This window comes from Eriocheir sinensis, chromosome 54 (genome assembly GCF_024679095.1).
Source record: "Eriocheir sinensis breed Jianghai 21 chromosome 54, ASM2467909v1, whole genome shotgun sequence".
Lineage (NCBI taxonomy): Eukaryota > Metazoa > Arthropoda > Malacostraca > Decapoda > Varunidae > Eriocheir > Eriocheir sinensis.
In genome coordinates this window covers 4,098,037-4,117,131 of record NC_066562.1, presented here as the reverse complement: position 1 = coordinate 4,117,131, position 19,095 = coordinate 4,098,037, and the positions used below count along the sequence as shown (strand labels likewise).

General features: G+C 44.9%; 1 protein-coding gene across 2 annotated transcripts in view; it reads left to right on the top strand.

Annotated features, from left to right (window-relative positions):
* LOC126983566 (uncharacterized) overlaps positions 1 to 16,309 on the top strand; it is a 31,001-nt gene extending 14,692 nt beyond the window's left edge. For both annotated transcript variants that reach the window (XM_050836364.1, XM_050836363.1), the window contains 7 exons: positions 7,353 to 7,524; positions 7,981 to 8,210; positions 11,889 to 12,018; positions 12,996 to 13,180; positions 13,726 to 13,848; positions 15,213 to 15,267; positions 15,532 to 16,309. In XM_050836364.1, the coding sequence (XP_050692321.1) occupies positions 7,353 to 7,524; positions 7,981 to 8,210; positions 11,889 to 12,018; positions 12,996 to 13,180; positions 13,726 to 13,848; positions 15,213 to 15,267; positions 15,532 to 15,574 (938 nt within the window). In that variant the 3' untranslated portion in view covers positions 15,575 to 16,309. The remainder of the gene's footprint in view (positions 1 to 7,352; positions 7,525 to 7,980; positions 8,211 to 11,888; positions 12,019 to 12,995; positions 13,181 to 13,725; positions 13,849 to 15,212; positions 15,268 to 15,531) is intronic.
* Positions 16,310 to 19,095: the final 2,786 nt, after the last annotated feature.

The following is a 19,095-nucleotide window of genomic DNA, read 5'->3' as shown; positions in this document are numbered from 1 at the left end:
CAGTTAAGAATTTGAATTCAAGACCGAGGATATTTAGCGTAAAAGGTGACAGCTGTGTGTTATCGAAGAATTAGGGACAGGTGTTTGGAAGATTGTGTCGAGCATGTCCATGCGAACAAGCTTCTCTGTGGCCTTGCGAAATAGTAATAAAGGGAGCTTGGTACGTTTAATAGTATGGACCAAGGCTCTTGTATATGGATAGCTTGTGTGCGGGGGAAAAGAACTGGTTGAGATGATGCAGACCACCTAACCTCGAGGAAACTGATTTAGTAAGAGAGGAGATATGAAGTTTCCAGTTAAGATTTTGAGTTCAAGAAAGACCGAGGATATTGAGTGTTGAAGAACGTGACAGATGTGTGTTGTTGAAGAATAGGTGATAGGTGTTTGGAAGATTGTGTCGAGGAAGCTGATTTAGGAAGAGAGGAGATATGACGTTTACAGTTAACATTTTGAGTTCAAGACCACGGATATTTAGCGTAGAAGGTGACAGATGTGTGTTATCGAAGAATTGTGGACAGGTGTTTGGAAGATTGCGTCGAGAGTATGTCCATGAAAACAATATAGCAAGGTCAGAAGTTAACCTTGAGTTCCAAAATCACTGCCGGCATGTCTTTAACTGAAACCTAAAGGGGAAACTGCGTAGAGTTTTAGCACGGCGGGCCCTTTTGTGTCTTTGCCTTTGAGCTGCCTCCTTTAATGCAAGAAACAGAAGGGGATAGATCAGTGTTGGATAGATCGTTAAAGAATAGAGCTCTGCGGAGGAAGGGTAGAAGGAAGGAAGCCCACGTACTAAAGAAACAAGAAGAACGTTAAATGAGAAGAAAAAGTAGAAGTATACAAGAAGAAAATAAAGAAAAAGAAGTAGACGAATGGGTAGTAGAACAAAAACAAGACAAAGAAGAACAAGAAGAAGAAGAAAAAGAACAAGAGTAAGAAGAACAAATAAGAACATGAAGAACAAGAAGAACAAGAACAAGAAGAACAAGAAAAAGAAGAACAAGGAGAAAACGAAGAAGAAAAAGAAGGGGAGAGAGAGAGAGAGAGAGAGAGAGAGAGACACATGATTCCTTACCTGATCTCTAGGAGTGCTAATACGCATCTCTCTCTCTCTCTCTCTCTCTCTCTCTCTCTCTCTCTCTCTCTCTCTCACAATAACAACGCATAAAATATTCAGCGGAGGAAAAATGACGGCACTCATATGCTTTCGAGAGAGAGAGAGAGAGAGAGAGAATTGTTTTCTTTATATTTATTTTACTTTAAAGCTAACCCAGACACAATACACACACACACACACACACACACACACACACACACACACACACACACACACACACACACACACACACACACACACACACACACACACACACACATAGATACATACACACATACATACATACACACACATACATACATAATCAGACCCAAACTTGAGTATCCTGGAACATATTTCATTACTCTCTCTCTCTCTCTCTCTCTCTCTCTCTCTCTCTCTCTCTCTCTCTCTCTCTCTCTCTCTCTCTCTCTCACCTGGGGGAAACGAGGATAGAGGAGTTAATGGACAGACTTCCGTATCATGCCCGCGCCACTCACCTCCATTATCACCATTAACACCATCATCAGCACCATTATCACCATTTTCAACACCATTATCACCATTTTAACACCATTATCACCATTTTAACACCATTATCACCATTTTAACACCATTATCACCATTTTCAACACCATTATCACTATCATCAACACCATTATCACCATTTTCAACACCATTATCACCATTTTCAACACCATTATCACCATTTTCAACACCATTATCACCATTTTCAACACCATTATCACCATTTTCAACACCATTATCACCATTTCCAACACCATTATCACCATTTCCAACACCATTATCACCAGCACCATTATCACCATTTTCAACACCATTATCACCATTTTCAACACCATTATCACCATTTTCAACACCATTATCACCATTTTCAACACCATTATCACCATTTTCAACACCATTATCACCATTTTCAACACCATCATCACCATTTTTAACACCATTATCACCATTTTCAGCACCATCATCACCATTTCAACTTTCATTATCACCATTTCCAACACCATTATCACCATTTCCAACACCATTATCACCATTTCCAACACCATTATCACCATTTTCAACACCATTATCACCATTTTCAACACCATTATCACCATTTCCAACACCATTATCACCATTTTCAACACCATTATCACCATTTTCAACACCATTATCACCATTTACAACACCATTATCACCATTTCCAACACCATTATCACCATTTTCAACACCATTATCACCATTTTCAACACCATTATCACCATTTTCAACACCATTATCACCATTTTCAACACCATTATCACCATTTTCAGCACCATTATCACCATTTTCAACACCATTATCACCATTTTCAGCACCATTATCACCATTTTCAACACCATTATCACCATTTTCAGCACCATTATCACCATTTTCAACACCATTATCACCATTTTCAACACCATTATCACCATTTTCAACACCATTATCACCATTTTCAACACCATTATCACCATTTTCAAAACCATCATCACCATTTCCATCACCATTATCACCATTTTCAACACCATTATCATCATTTTCAACACCATTATCACCATTTTCAACACCATTATCACCATTTTCAACACCATTATCACCATTTTCAACACCATTATCACCATTACTAACATCACAACCTCCATTAAAACTGAACACGTAATTAACTTCACCATTACAACCATTAACTCTCGAATATCACTTTTAAACAATGAACTATTAACTTACTATTGACTAACTATTAACTATTAACCATTATTTACTATTACTATTAGCCACAAACTATTGACTATTAACCACCAACTATAATTATTAACCATTAACTGTCAACTATTTACGATTACCTATTAACCATTGACTATTACAATTAGCCATTAGCTATTACCTCTTGACTATTAACAATTTCAAGCACCATTACCTCCATTAACACCAGAAAAGACCATTAACACCACCATTCCAACCATTACCAAGAACTATCACCTCCAGAAAAACACCATTGCCACCATTACGGATCACTATTATATTCATTAATACCAGAAAGCACCATTATCAATACCATTACTACCATTACGAGGCACCATTACCATCATCAACACCAGAAAACACCATTATCAATACTATTACCATCATTACAAGGCGTCATCATAACCATCAACACCAGAAAACACCATTATCAATACCATTACCACCATTACAAGGCGTCATCATCACCATCAACACCAGAAAACACCATTATCAATACCATTACCATCATTACAAGGCGTCATCATTACCATCAACACCAGAAAACACCATTATCAATACCATTACCACCATTACAAGGCACCATCATCACCATCAACACAATTATCAAAACCATTACTACCATTACGAGTACCATTATCTTCATTAACACCAAAAAAACACTATCAGTATCACCATTGCCGCCCTTAACTATCAACTATTTCTATTAACCATTATCTCTTAACTATTCCGAGCACCATTACCCTCCATTAGAACCAGGAAGCCCCATTAGAAGCACTACTACCACCATAACGAATACCATTGCCCCATTAACCCATTTACTATTATCCCTACCAATATCCCCATTAATTACCCCCATTACCAGGACCATTGAATTCATGACCCCTTACACCACCCCATTAACAGTAATAACACCTTCATTCTGGGTCCATTATTGATAAGACACCATTGCTGCCCCCATTAATAATATATAACAGCATCTACCATACCATTGTTATTCGATATTGTGATAGTAAGCATCAGCAAATACTACTACTACCACTACTACTACTACTACTACTACTACTACTACTATTGCTACTACTACTCCTACTACTACTACTACTACTACTACTACTACTACTACTACTACTACTACCATTACCACTACAACTACCACTACTGCTACTACTATTACTACTACTACTACTACTACTAATGATAATAATGATAATAATAATAACAACAATAATAAAAATGGGCTCGTCACCTTATCATAACCTGTATCTAAAGACGCACTATTTCCTGGAGGCATTCATTATCTTCTCGCCCTCCTTTGTTAACTTTCCATTACATCTTTTTGCTGCAGGAGTTTGTTTTTTTGTTTGTTTTTCTCTCAGGAACCAAATAACTTCTCCCGTGTAGACATTATGCTCCATCTCTCTCTCTCTCTCTCTCTCTCTCTCTCTCTCTCTCTCTCTCTCTCTCTCTCTCTCTCTCTCTCTCTCTCTCTCTCTCTCTCTCTCTCTCTCTCTCTCTCTCTCTCTCCTCGATGACACTTTGCGAACGAGGAACAATGGCACAAAACTTAAATGTAAACAAATAAATTCAGACTGCACCAAATTTTTCTTCACCAACGTTGTAGTGCGAGAATGGAATAAACTCCCGCCTCCAGTGGTCCAGTGTAACACGATTGACTCCTTTAAAAACAAGCTCGACCGCCACTTCCTTCAACTTGATATTAACTAGTGTAGAAATGCAGAGTTTTGGTGACATTTGATTAATATAATTTCACCACCTATAATAGTCTGAAGCATAGGGTCTGTGTGGTCTAAATATCTATGTAAATCCATGTACTAATTCTCCTTGTCTTTTCATATGTCTACGAGCGTATAAATTATTTGAGATGAAGTTTAAGGTTCTTGTTATTATTATTATTACTATTATTTATTTATTTTTGTGTGAGTGTGTGCGTGTGTTTGTGTGTTTATATTAATGTGTCTCTCTTTAAAACTTTATTCCAAGAAGATGTTGCCGTCCTAATGAGGCGGATCCGGTGTGTGTGTTTGTGTGTGTGTGCGTGTGTGTGTGTGTGTGTCAGAGAGAGAGAGAGAGAGAAGAGAGAGAGAGAGGAGTTGTACACGTAATCCTGGGTCCCTCTCTCTCTCTCTCTCTCTCTCTCTCTCTCTCTCTCTCTCTCTCTCTCTCTCTCTCTCTCTCTCTCTCTCTCTCTCTCTCTCTCTCTCTCTCTCTCTCTCTCTCACACCCCTTTCCTCTCCTTTCCTCCCCTCGTGTCTCCTTCCTCCTCCTTCCTCTTCCTCCCCATTCATAACCCTCCCCCACCTCTCTCTCTCTCTCTCTCTCTCTCTCTCTCTCTCTCTCTCTCTCTCTCTCTCTCTCTCTCTCTCTCTCTCTCTCTCTCTCTCTCTCTCTCTCTCTCTCTCTCTCTCTCTCTCTCTCTCTCTCTCTCTCTCTCTCTCTCTCTGCTTTCTCTCCATATCATACTTTCTCTCCCTCTTTCCTCCCATTCACACCTACCCTTCCACCTTTCCTCCTCCTCCTCCTCCTCCTCCTCCTCCTCTTCCTCCCCATACACACGTCTTCCTTCCTTCTTCCTCCTTTCCCCTTCCCCTCTTCCGGCCAAACACAATAGCTCCCTCCTCCTCCTCCCCCAGTGCCACTCCACGACTCCCCAGCAACTCCTCACTGACCCTCAGAGTACCCTTGGGAAGACCTCCTCCTCTTCTTCCTCCTCCTCTTCCTCCTCCTCCTCCTCCTGATCTTCCTTCTCCTCCATATTCTCCCTTCTCTGTATCCTTCCACGTCTTCCTCCTCCTCCTCCTCCTCCTCCTCCTCCTCCTCCTTCTGGCACTTCTGGTACTTCTGTAATGGTGTGTGTGTGTGTGTGTGTGTGTGTGTGTGTGTATGTGTGTGTCCCATCACTGGCATTGTATAGTGGACAACAAACGGATAATCTTCCCTTCCTCCTCCTCCTCCTCCTCCTCCTCCTCCTCCTCTTCCACCGGACAACGGTTCTGACGTGATTGTGTAATAAACGGCAATGATTAGTTCAAGTGTCTTCCTTCCTCTTCCTCCTCTTCCTCCTCCTCCTCCTCCTCCTCCTCTGCTTCCTTTTTCCTTCCTCTTCCATCACCTTCTCTCTCTCTCTCTCTCTCTCTCTCTCTCTCTCTCTCTCTCTCTCTCTCTCTCTCTCTCTCTCTCTCTCTCTCTCTCTCTCTCTCTCTCTCTCTCTCAACAACAGGAACAGTAGTAGTAGTAGTAGTAGTAGTAGTAGTAGTAGTAGTAGTAGTAGTAGTAGTAGTAGTAGAAGCAATAAATTATTCTTCAATTAAATGCAATATCATCCACTTTATCTCTCCCTTCCTCCTCCCTTACTTCCCTCCAAGCTCCCTCCCTCTCCTTACCCCTTCTCTCCCTTCTCTCACTTCCTCCCTTAAATCTCTACCTAATCAATCAACTCTTCCGTCAATCTTCTCCCTCCCCTCCCTTCTTTATCTCCCTCTCTCCCTCCCCTCCTTCCTTCTCTCCCTTGCTTCCCTTTCCTCCCTCCTCTCCCTCCCTTCCTTACCTCCATACCTTCCCTTTCTCTTCCTCTCCCCTCCCTCCCTTCCTTCTCTACACTTTCAACCTTTTTTCTCTCCCTTTCTCCCTGTCTCCCTACTTCCCTTTCTTCCTCCCTTGATGCCTCTTATTTCCCTCCCTATCACCCTCCCTCCCTCCCTTTCCATTTGTACATTTCCTCACCTTCCCTCCCTCCCTCCCTTCCTCTCTCCCTCCCTCCCTCCCTCTCCCTTTCCATTTGTATACTTCCCTCCCTTTCCTCCCTCCATCTATTAACCCTTTCCTTCACTCATTTTTCCTCCTTCCTCCCCTTCTCCCAATCCCTCCCTCCTTCCTTTCATCCACTCTATACCCTTCTTCCTCCCTCCCTCCCTTCCCTCTTCTTCCTTTTCTCTCTCCTCCCTCACTTTCCTCCCCATCTTTCCTTCACCTTCCTCACCTTTTCTCTCCCCTTCCCACTTTCCTCCTCCACCTTTCCTCCACCTCCACCTCCGCTTCCCTCACCTCCTCTACCTTTCCCCTCACTTTTCCACTTTTTTCTCCCACCTATCTTGTACCTCCCTCCCCTCCTCTTCCCCTCCCTCACCCCTTTCCTCCACCTCCCTCATCTCTCCTCCACCTCCTTCATCTTCCACCTCCCACCTTTACCGTCCCCTCCACCCCTCTCCCCTTTCCTCCACCTCCCTCACCTTTCCTTCACCTCCCCTCCCCCTCCCTTACCTTCCTCCCTTGCCCCTTTCCTCCACCTCCCTCATCTCTCCTCCACCTCCTTTATCTTCCACCTCCCACCTTTACCCTCTCTTCCTCCCCTCTCCCCTTTCCCTCACCCTCCTCTCCTCCCCTTTCCTCTACCTTCCTCCCCTCCCTTTCCTCCCCACCTTCCCTCCAACCTGTCTTCTCCCTTCCTAACCTTCTTCCCCTTCCCCCCCAGGTGCAGGCCCCGCGGCAGGTGTGAGGATCCTGCGGCTGTCAGTGCCCCCCGCGGTGAAGGCAGAGTCTGGCCCCGCCCTGCTGGACTGCGTGTACGTGCTGGGGGCGGGGCAGGGAGAGGCGGCCACAGGGGACGCCGCCAACTGGACCACGGACGGCCTGGTCATTAAATGGTGAGGGGGGGAGGAAGGGAAATATGGAAGGGGCAGGGGGAGGGAGGAAAAAGGGGGAGGGAAGGGAAAAGGGGAGATAAAATGTGAAGGAGGGTGATAGGGAGGGGGAGGGGGGAGGGAAATATGGAAGGGGCAGGGGGAGGGAGGAAAGAGGGGGAGGGAAGGGAAAAGGGGAGATAAAATGTGAAGGAGGGTGATAGGGAGGGGAAAAGATGGGGGAAGGGAAGAAGAAGGAGATACGGAGGGAAGGAGGGAGACAAGGAGAATGGGGAGGAGGGAAAGGAAGGGAAGGGAGATAGGGGTTATTATTATTATTATTATTATTATTATTATTATTATTATTATTATTATTATTATTATTATTAAAACATTACAAGCGACTCAGGTGACCAAAAACACAGGTATACTTTGGAACACACAGGTAAACACACACCTGTACACTCCCCCTTTCCACAGGTACATCGACAATCTACCTGTGTACCAGTGGATCCCCCCAGGGCGCCCTCAGGCCATGGGGGTGCTGGCGGGGCGCGTGGACCCCTCCTACCGCGCCTCCCCGCACCCCTGGGACGCCCACCGCGCCCTCTACATCCCACGCCCGCTCCCCGCCCTCTCCGGCCGCTACACCTGCACCGTCAGCACCTTTGAGAACGAGCACACCCGCTCCGCCCCGCTGCTGGTGTGGCGTGAGTGTGTGTGTGTGTGTGTGTGTGTGTGTGTGTGTGTGTGTGTGTGTGTGTGTCTGTGTGTGTGTGTGTGTGTGTGTGCGTGTGTGTGTGTGTGTGTGTTTGTGTGTGTGTGTGTGTGTGTGTGTGTGTGTGTGTGTGTGTGTGTGTGTGTGTGTGTGTGTGTGTCTGTGTGTGTGTGTGTGTGTGTGTGTGTGTGTGTGTGTGTGTGTGTGTGTGTGTGATGGGGGAAAGAAGAAGAAGGCTTTGGAGAGGAGCAGGATGGAGAAGAAGAGGAAAGAGTAAAAGAGAAAAGAGGAAGAAAATGGAAGTAAGAGGAGGAAGACAATGGAAAAGAAAGGGTAAGAGGAGGAAGACAATGGAAAAGAAAGAGTAAGAGGAGGAAGACAATGGAAAAGAGAGAGGAAGAGGAGGAAGACAATGGAAAAGAAAGAGGAAGAGGAGGAAGACAATGGAAAAGAAAGAGTAAGAGGAGGAAGACAATGGAAAAGAAAGAGGAAGAGGAGGAAGACAATGGAAAAGAAAGAGTAAGAGGAGGAAGACAATGGAAAAGAAAGAGTAAGAGGAGGAAGACAATGGAAAAGAAAGAGTAAGAGGAGGAAGACAATGGAAAAGAAAGAGTAAGAGGAGGAAGACAATGGAAAAGAAAAAGTAAGAGGAGGAAGACAATGGAAAAGAAAGAGTAAGAGGAGGAAGACAATGGAAAAGAAAGAGTAAGAGGAGGAAGACAATGGAAAAGAAAGAGGAAGAGGAGGAAGACAATGGAAAAGAAAGAGGAAGAGGAGGAAGACAATGGAAAAGAAAGAGGAAGAGGAGGAAGACAATGGAAAAGAAAGAGGAAGAGGAGGAAGACAATGGAAAAGAAAGAGGAAGAGGAGGAAGACAATGGAAAAGAAAGAGGAGGAGGAAGACAATGAGAGAAAAGAGAGAGGAAGGGAGGAGGCAATGGAAAAGAAAGAGGAAGAGGAGGAAGGCAATGGAAAAGAAAGAGGAAGAGGAGGAAGACAATGGAAAATAACGATGAAGAGGAGGAAGACAATGGAAAGAAAGAGAGGAGGGGAAGACAATGGAAAAAAGGAAGACAATGGAAAAAGACAATGGAAAAGAAAGACAATGGAAGGGAAGACAGGAAAAGAAGACAATGGAAGAGGAGGAAGACAATGGAAGAAGAAGAGAGGAAGGAGAAGACAATGGAAAAAGAAAAGAGGAAGAGGAGGAAGACAATGGAAAAGAAAGGAGGAAGACAATGGAAAAGAAAAAGGAAGGAGGAAGAAAGAGGAAGAAAGAGGAAGAGGAGGAAGACAATGGAAAAGAAAGAGGAAGAGGAGGAAGACAATGGAAAAGAAAGAGGAAGAGGAGGAAGACAATGGAAAAGAAAGAGGAAGAGGAGGAAGACAATGGAAAAGAAAGAGGAAGAGGAGGAAGACAATGGAAAAGTAAGAGGAGAAGACAATGGAAAAGAAAAGGGAGAAGGAAGACAATGGAAAAGAGAAGAAGAGAGGAGGAAGACAATGGAAAGAAGAGGAAGAGGAGCAAAAGAGTAGGAGGGATAGAAAGGGAGAGAGAACGAGAACGAGAAGAGTAGAAGAGGAGGATAAGATGGCTGGTGTGTGTGTGTGTGTTTGTGTGTGTATACGAGATGACTTGAGAGAGAAAGAGGAGAAGGAGGAAGAAGAGGAGGAGGAGGAGGAGGAGGAGGAAGAGGAGGAGGAGGTGTGATGAAGGAGGGGAGGCATATCCAGAGACTAGTATAATGTGTGGAGGGAAGGGTCTCTCTCTCTCTCTCTCTCTCTCTCTCTCTCTCTCTCTCTCTCTCTCTCTCTCTCTCTCTCTCTCTCTCTCTCTCTCTCTCTCTCTCTCTCTCTCTCTCTCTCTCTCTCTCTCTCTCTCTCTCTCTCTCTCTCTCTCTCTCTCTCTCTCTCTCTCTCTCTCTCTCTCTCTCTCTCTCTCTCTCTCTCTCTCTCTCTCTCTCTCTCTCTCTCTCTCTCTCTCTCTCTCTCTCTCTCTCTCTCTCTCTCTCTCTCTCTCTCTCTCTCTCTCTCTCTCTCTCTCTCTCTCTCTCTCTCTCTCTCTCTCTCTCTCTCTCTCTCTCTCTCTCTCTCTCTCTCTCTCTCTCTCTCTCTCTCTCTCTCTCTCTCTCTCTCTCTCTCTCTCTCTCTCTCTCTCTCTCTCTCTCTCTCTCTCTCTCTCTCTCTCTCTCTCTCTCTCTCTCTCTCTCTCTCTCTCTCTCTCTCTCTCTCTCTCTCTCTCTCTCTCTCTCTCTCTCTCTCTCTCTCTCTCTCTCTCTCTCTCTCTCTCTCTCTCTCTCTCTCTCTCTCTCTCTCTCTCTCTCTCTCTCTCTCTCTCTCTCTAAGGCGAATTCACTCACGCAAACATGCACGCACTCAATCTCTCTCTCTCTCTCTCTCTCTCTCTCTCTCTCTCTCTCTCTCTCTCTCTCTGACGAACTTTCCTTCACAGAAACCAAAATCTTGTTCCTCGTATAAAGAAAAAAAAAAAAAAAGTTACCTTACGAAGTTTTGGAAGATAAAAAAAAATAAAGTAGAAAAAATAAAGTAAATAGTATATGGGTAAACGAACTTAGGTCATTATTATTATTATTATTATTATTATTATTATTATTATTATTATTATTATTTATTTTTTCCTCTTCCAACTTTCTCATCCACTTTTTTTCATCTTCTTTTCCATCTTTTCTTCCTTCTGTTTTACCTCTCATTTCCTTCCTTCCTTCCCTCTTCTTCTTTTCCTCCCATTTTCCTTCTCTCCACAGTTCCCCTCTTCCACACTTCCTTACTCCCTTCTACCTCTCTTCCTTCTTCTCTCCTTTATTTCTATTCTCCTTCTTCCTTATCTTCTCTTTTCCCCCTTTTCTTCCTTCTATTTTACCTCTTATTTCCTTCCTTCCTTCCTTCTCCTTTTCCTCCCATTTTCCTTTTCTCCACAGTTTCCCCTCTCCTACACTTCCTCACTCCCTTCCACTTCTCTTCCTTTCTTCTCTCCTTTATTTCTATTCTCCCTCTTCCTTATCTTCTCTTTTCCCCCTTTTCTTCCTTCTGTTTTACCTCTCTCATTTCCTTCCTTCCTTCCTTCTTCTTTTCCTCCCATTTCCCTTCTCTCCACAGTTTCCCCTCTTCCACACTTCTTAACTCCCTTCTACTTCTCTTTCTTCTTCTCTCCTTTGTTTCTATTCTCCCTTCTTCCTTATCTTCTCCCTTCCCTTCCTCTTCTTATTCTTCTCCCCTTTCTGTTTTCCGTGTTCTCCTCTTTTTCCCATTCCTTCAATTCTCTCATTTTCTCCCCTCTCACTTTTCTTCCCTTTACTACCCCCCTATCTTATCTTCTCCCCCCTTCCTCCCCTCCCTCTTCCTTATATTCTCCCTTTTCTTATTCTTCTCCCCTTTCCCTTTTTGGTATTCTCCCTTTCTCCCATTTCTCCTCCCTTTAACCCTTTTATCTTCTCCCCTCTCACATTCCTTCCCCTTACTACCCCCCTATCTTATCTTCTCCCCCCTCCCTCTTCCTTATATTTTCCCTTTTCTTATTCTTCTCCCCTTTCCCTTTTTGGTATTCTCCCTTTCTCCCATTTCTAATCCCTTTAACCCTTTTATCTTCTCACCTTTTCCTCCCTTCCTCCCCCTTACTATTCGCTAATCCTTTCCCTTCCCGCCCCGACAGGTGAGGCCCGACGAATCAGCCTTAATTACTGGCGCCCGTCGGAACACCTGTTGAACGTTACCTGTACGGCCGATGAGGTGGCGCCGCGCCCCGCCCTCACTCTCTACACCCTGCCCCCGGAAGGCCCCAGGTAAAGGTGTACCCTGATAACACCTACTACCACCTGTTAGCACATTAATTAGATCTGCTTTGCCTCTAATTGGAGGCTAAGGCTCTTCGTCTCATCAGCTCTCCTCCTCTACTGATAGTCTTCTACCTCTTAAATTCCGTCGCGATGTTGCCTCTCTCTCTATCTTTTACCGATATTTTCACGCTGACTGCTCTTCTGAACTTGCTAACTGCATGCCTCCCCCCCTCCCCCCTCCTGCACACAACTTTCTACTCTTGCTCATCCCTATACTGTCCAAACCCCTTATGCAAGAGTTAACCAGCATCTCCACTCCTTCATCCCTTACACTGGTAAACTCTGGAACAGCCTTCCTTCGTCTGTATTTCCTCCTGCCTATGACTTGACCTCTTTCAAGAAGAGTGTATCAAGACACCTCTCCACCCGAAATTGACCTCTCTTGGCTACTCTACTATTTTCTGCTGTTGGGAGCGGCAAGTAGCGGGGTTTTTTTATTCACTGTTCTTGTTGCCCTTGAGCCGCTCTTTTGTTGTAAAAAAATACACCTTTCCCACCTTAAATGTACGTGATCATTACAGTCACACCTGTTTGTATTTAAATATCGCCTGTTTTCAGACTAATTAGACCTGTTTATACGTTAATGACACCTGTTTCCACGTTAAATTATCTTGATCACACTGTTTACTGCTGCCATAGTAATTACAAATGATTACATCTGTTTATGCTGTAATTACATATTTTTATTCCCTTATAACATTACCAACACCATCATCACCATCACCACCATCACCATAACCCCTTTCAAGTTTACTCACCATCATTATCATAATCAAAATCACCTTCACCACCACCACCACAACCTTCTCACCGCCCCCACTACCGCCACTATCACGACTTTCATCACTAAAACCACTGCCATCACCCCAACCACCCCTTCACCACCACCATCACCACTTCTAACACCAACCCATTCTTTCCAGGCAGGAGGTGAAGGCGGTGGGGGTGCTGGGGCCGCGGGGCGAGGGGGGGTGGTGGTGGGTGGGGTCGTGGGGGCTGCTGCCGTATGCGAGCACCCCCCCCAATACCACCCTGGGCTGCAGCCTCACCCTACCAGGCGCCCCCCCAGACCTGCCCCCCCAGACGTGTGAGGAGGTGTATGATAACGGTGAGTAAGAGAGGGAAGGGGGAGGGAGGAGGGGGAAGGAAGGAGGGGGGAGAGGGAGTGGGAAGGGAGAGATGGCGAAGGAAAGGAGGTGGGGGAGCGAGGATAGGGGGGACGGTGAGTAAGGGAGGAAGGGGAAGAAGGGGGGATGCAAGAGAGGAGAGGGAAGGGGGTGGGGAGGGGAAGCGAAGGGAAGGAAGAGTGACGGGAAGGGAGAAGGAGGAGGGAGAAGAGGGAAGAGGGGAAGGGGGGGTGGAAAGGAATGGGGGGAAGAAGGAAAGGGGGAATGGAGGGAGGAGGGGGAAGGGAGGAGGGGAAAGGAAAAGAAGGGGGGAATGAAGAGAAGAGGGGAAAGGAGAGGAAGGGAGATGATACTGAGTGGGATGAGGTGATGGGTGAAAGAGGTGATGGGTGAGGAATGGGTGAGATTGATATGATGGAGAATGACCTATTATTATTATTATTATTATTATTATTATTATTATTGAGACCCATGATATACTAGCACATCTTCCTCACCCCCCCCCCACCACTCCTCCCCACCACAGACCTCCCCATCATCACAACCACCACCACCACCACCACCACAGCCTCGCCACAGCTACGAGACAGGTGGACGAACAAGAGTACCGGATCCTCTTCTTCCTCACCTGTTAACGAGAGCTTCTTCGGTGAGTCTGTTTACCTGTCTGTTTTTTTTTTTTGTTGTTGTTATCACCATTACCACCGAAACGTTTTAGGGAGGATAAGGAAAGACATATTGACAGTATTCCCAGACGCGATGCAAATTAAAGGTGATTTATGTCAACATTTCAACAGGTATGAAGGATGGCAATAAGTGTTAAGAACAAGCAACAATAAACTATCAATCAATCAATCAGCATTCCTTAAGCACGAGTGTATGCATGGCGTTGTCGATGCCTGTGTAGAGAGACAAAGATCCGGGTCTTCAAATCTTACTCTATGGCTCTGAAACAAGGACATTGAATAGTGATCGGCTTGTTCCTGTAAGACGATCCCAAGAGACCAAGGGGGCGCCCACAGAGTTCGTGGTTTAACCAAGTCTATGGATACTGCCAGGAGGTAGGTTACTTACGCGTGGGATGGGAAGGAGGCCTGCGCGGAGACATGCTCAGAGGAACCTTAGGGTTGGCGTCGTAGAGTGGGCGAGGCGACGCACCCCCGACGTATGCCCCCAGTGTTGGATTGATAACTTGTTGCTGTGGCGATGAGGCGTGCTACGCTACGGACGCGCACACCACCACCAGTAGGCTGAGAAAGACGAGGCCACGGCGTCGTAAAGGATATATTACACTGGGCATATTTTCCGTGGATCTTCAGTCTAACCACGATTTCCGCTAACGTGGCTCTCAATTGTTTGTTGTTATTGCTGCTGATGAAGATGATGAGTAATATCGTCGTCCTTCAGTGAAATCTACCGTAGCTTTGGAAGATCGTGGACACGTCAGAAAACCACGGAAATATGAGAACCACGCCAGCGGAAATCGTGGTTTGACTGAAGATCCACGAAAAATTTGCCCAGTGTAATAGCCCCTTAATTAAATGTGTTCTATCTGCCTCGACTTCTGTGGTTCGCGGCGGCCTGTTTCACGCGTCCTGCTTCATGAAGTTCCAGTTTGTGATCGTTGGTTTCATATTTTGGCGGCGTCACAATACTGTCATGCCGTTGCGGGTGTAAGTTAATTTGCCGCCTCTTATTTCTTCAATGGTTCACCTGTGTGTGTGTGTGTGTGTGTGTGTGTGTGTGTGTGTGTGTGTGTTTGACTGTTTCGAGCATGTGTTCATTGTTTCGAAGCTTTGCACTTCGTCGTAGTTCATTTAAAAGTTCTCCAATTATATCACAAAAAGTAGCAGTAGTAGTAGTAGTAGTAGTAGTAGTAGTAGTAGTAGTAGTAGTAGTAGTAGAATTAAGTGTTGTTTATAACTACCTTTGATTAGAAAAGATCGTATCAACTAACGCTATCTCTCTCTCTCTCTCTCTCTCTCTCTCTCTCTCTCTCTCTCTCTCTCTCAGCCATCGCCACGCGGGTTCCCCTCTCACCGGCGCTGGTCTGCCTTGCAACACTGATGTAAGTACACACACACACATACAGACACACGAGCTATATAGCGAAGGATGAAACAAACAGGACTGAAAGAATAGATATGAATTAATGAAATATATAAGTAGGTAACCAAGTATTTGATGAGCATGCGTTTAACCACCACCACCACCACCAACAACAACAACAACAGCAACAACAACAACAACAACAACAACAACGAGACATACCAACCCTTTCACTAGTCTCTCCAAACAACGTCTTTTCTCACGGTCATCCTCTCCCCTCCAGCGTGTCATCATCTTGGTCCCTCCTGCTGGCTGCGACGCTCTGAAGGAACCACCGTGCCCTTGGGATGGATGGGAAGGGGGGGGGGGGATGTATGGGTGTGGATGAGCGGGTGGACGAGAGGAGAGGTGGTGGGTGGATGAGGGGAGCGAAGAAGAAGAAGAAGAAAAAGAACAAGAACAAGAACAAGAAGAAGACGAAGAAGAAGAAGAACAAGAACAAGAACACGAAGAACAAGAAGAACAAGAAGAAGAACAAGAACAAAAATACAAGAACGAGATCAAGAACAAAAACAAGGACAAGAAGATGAAGATGAAGAAGAAGAAGAAGAAGAAGAAGAAGAAGAAGAAGAAGAAAGGTTATGAATGAAGAAAGAAGTGCAAAAGGATTAATGAATGAAAGAAAGGCTTGTTAGTTTCCTTCTCCTCCTCCTCCTCCTTCTTTTTCTTCTTTTCTTCTTCTTCTCCAAGTGGGGTGGATGAACAAACGTGGATCACAAGTAAGTGGATGACAGACAGCATTAAATGTGGGATAACCTCAAATCGCGGGATGGGTGGATGACTGACTGTATGGGCAAATGGATGACTGACTGTAAGGGTGGATGACTGTATGGACGAATGGATGACTGACTGTAAGGGTGGATGACTGACTGTATGGATGTGTGGATTACTGTGTGGATGACTGACTACGTGTGTGTGTGTGTGTGTGTGTGTGTGTGTGTGTGTGTGTGTGTGTGGATGATTAACTGAGTGTGTATTTTAGATGAATGGATGAATGTCTCCCTCATCCACCATCCACCCAAACTCACTGCTCCCCAAAAAAGGATAAAATAATTAAAAAAACGATAATGTAAGTAAATCCAACCTAATGTTAAATGTACGTGTCACACTTTTGATACCTAATGGATGTATAAAACAGATGTAGTCACTAGCTTTAAATTATTATTATTATTATTATTATTATTATTATTATTATTATTATTATTATTATTATTATTATTGTTAAGATGAGAAGTGTGAGAACAGGATAATAACAATAACAAAATAATAATTACCTGGAAACACCTTTTATTACCCTCATTCTTTTTTATTTCTTTATTTTCTTCTATATTTTGGAAGAGGGAAATGAACTGAAATTGAATGGGAATGAAGATGAGACCAAGAATGGGAGTGCGCAGGAGGAGGAGGGAAGGGTTGGAACGAAGGGCTATGAGAAGTCTGTCGCCGGGGGAGTAACCTACCGACGGCGGGAAGGCCATTGCTGCGCCGGTGTTAAAAAGGATCACTAACGATGTCAAGTTGTCACCCAGTGCTTGTGACCGTACAGAGAGGCCATCGAATCACGGTCCCAGCACAGGTCACCGTGGGAGGAGCGTGTCTGACTAACCTTTTGTCGTTTTGCAAGGAGAGCCTTCGCCTCAACACTGTCCCACAGGGCTGTGTGTGTGAGCCCCCACTCATGAGAGCTTATCTAAAGGCCTGCATGGCGGATGGATGGTCATCAGGACAGCATGAGGGATAGTCTTAGGCCACTCGGCGAGCGGGACTCGAAGCCGGTTGAGGCCCCGCCGCCTCCCTCCACCCTTCACTATCTCTGTGATAAGGTAGGCAAAGGTGATGATGAAGGTGAGATTCGGAATATGAAGTGTGATATATAAATTATAATGCCAGCACTAAACTCAAGTAGGAAACAATCTCCAATTAAGAAAGTCTTGGAAATATGACACTATCTGAGGCTCGTCACGGCTTATCACAAGAAGTAGTTTACGGTAATTATCTTATCAGCGTGTCATAACATGGTGATCAAGACAGCCGTGAATACTTTTGAAACTTTGAATCCTCAGATCTGAAGAAAAGGTGTACAGACTGATCGAGGAACTTCAGTGTAAAAGTCGGCCTGAAGTGAGTACCGCGAACACAAGGGTAGAGTTTGATCATCAGTTGGCAGGACAACAAATAACGATTGGGAGCGAAACACTTGAGTAGAGGAACGCACATGTCAAGGATGAAAATATGCAAGTCCAAATCACGATAAAACAAATCGAAAAGAGATAAAAAACAAGATGGAGTGCTGTTGGTAGATATAATTATTCATGCCTCTTATCTCACACGAGCTCGGTGGGAATAGCCATGGATAACAACCAACGATAAGACAAAGCAATCTGTGTGGAGTCAAGGGCGGATCCAGCCTTGAGTTTTGGGGGGGGCCAACTGTTCATCGACGACGGACTGTACACATGGAATTAAGTCACATCGGATTGCATTGTGCTTTTCAGGCCGAAGAGGCCTTCCTTCTCAGCGCTTAATTCCGATTCGCTTGTGCATTGAGGCCATAGAATTGGATTTTGTTTTATGTAGTAGAGCGATGCAGTATCGACTATCGAGTTCTACATGATATGTATATGATTGAGGGAGGCTGACAGTATCTGTAACGAATTTCTTTGGGGGGGGCCAAAACATACTCTCAGAGCGTTTGGGGGGGGCCATGGCCCCGTGGCCCCCCCCCTGGATCCGCCAATGTGTGCAGTGGCCGACCCGTGGGGCAAGAAGCGTGGAGGATCACCATGCAGTGTTCATCGGGGGGGGTCACGAGCCCCAAGATAAATATTTTGATAAAAGGAACTTTAAAATACTCACCTATTTTTCATCCACTTTTTCAGCAACACTATTCTTTCCCACAATGATAAAGTAAGTGATGAGTAGGCTAAGTGTGCGAAACACTTAGAGCAGATTATTCCCTTACTCCTAGAAGACAACGACCATGATGATCATGATGATGATGATGATGATGATTGTAATAATAATAATGATAATAATAATAACGATAATAATAATGATAATAATAATAACGATAATAATAATGATAATAATAATAATAATAATAATAATAATAATAATAATAATAATAATAATAATAATAATAATAATAATAATAACAACAATAATAATAATAATAATAAAGTAATATAACAATAATAACATATAATATGGCGGCAGGAAGTCTTTTTATTTTATTTCCTGGCCACCACAGACCCTGCCCCAAGGGACTACTCCCTTCGCCTCCTCCTCCCATTCCATTGTCATCATACCTCGCCCCGCTCCCTTGTCGTCAACCAGGCGTAGGGTCGTACCCAGGGAGACTATAGTAATATAGTCTACTTGGTCGTACCCCATTCACATATGTGCCAAGCGTTGAGCTCCTCCAGGCTGAGCGTGACGCTGTCGGTGTACCCACGGCCATGGGTGTACCCATTGTTTCTGCGCGGAAGGGCAAGGGGGGCCGGTGTGGCATTGTCGGGGTCGTAGACATCACCCCACGAATACTCGCCGATGGTGATGGCGGTGTTAGCGGCCGATAAACCCAGCCTTGTCCGAGGTAACACCGCCACCGTGGGGGACGGGTCACTCTGGAGCGTGGTACTCATGGCTGGGAGGAATAATACATGGAGTGGGCCTCAGCGGCCGGGTCGCTCTTCATGCACTGTGAGGTGAAGCAAGGGGGGTAGGGGGAGGGAGCTGAGCCGGTGGCATTTCTGGCTCCCAGATAGTCGGCGTAAATGAGCTTGTC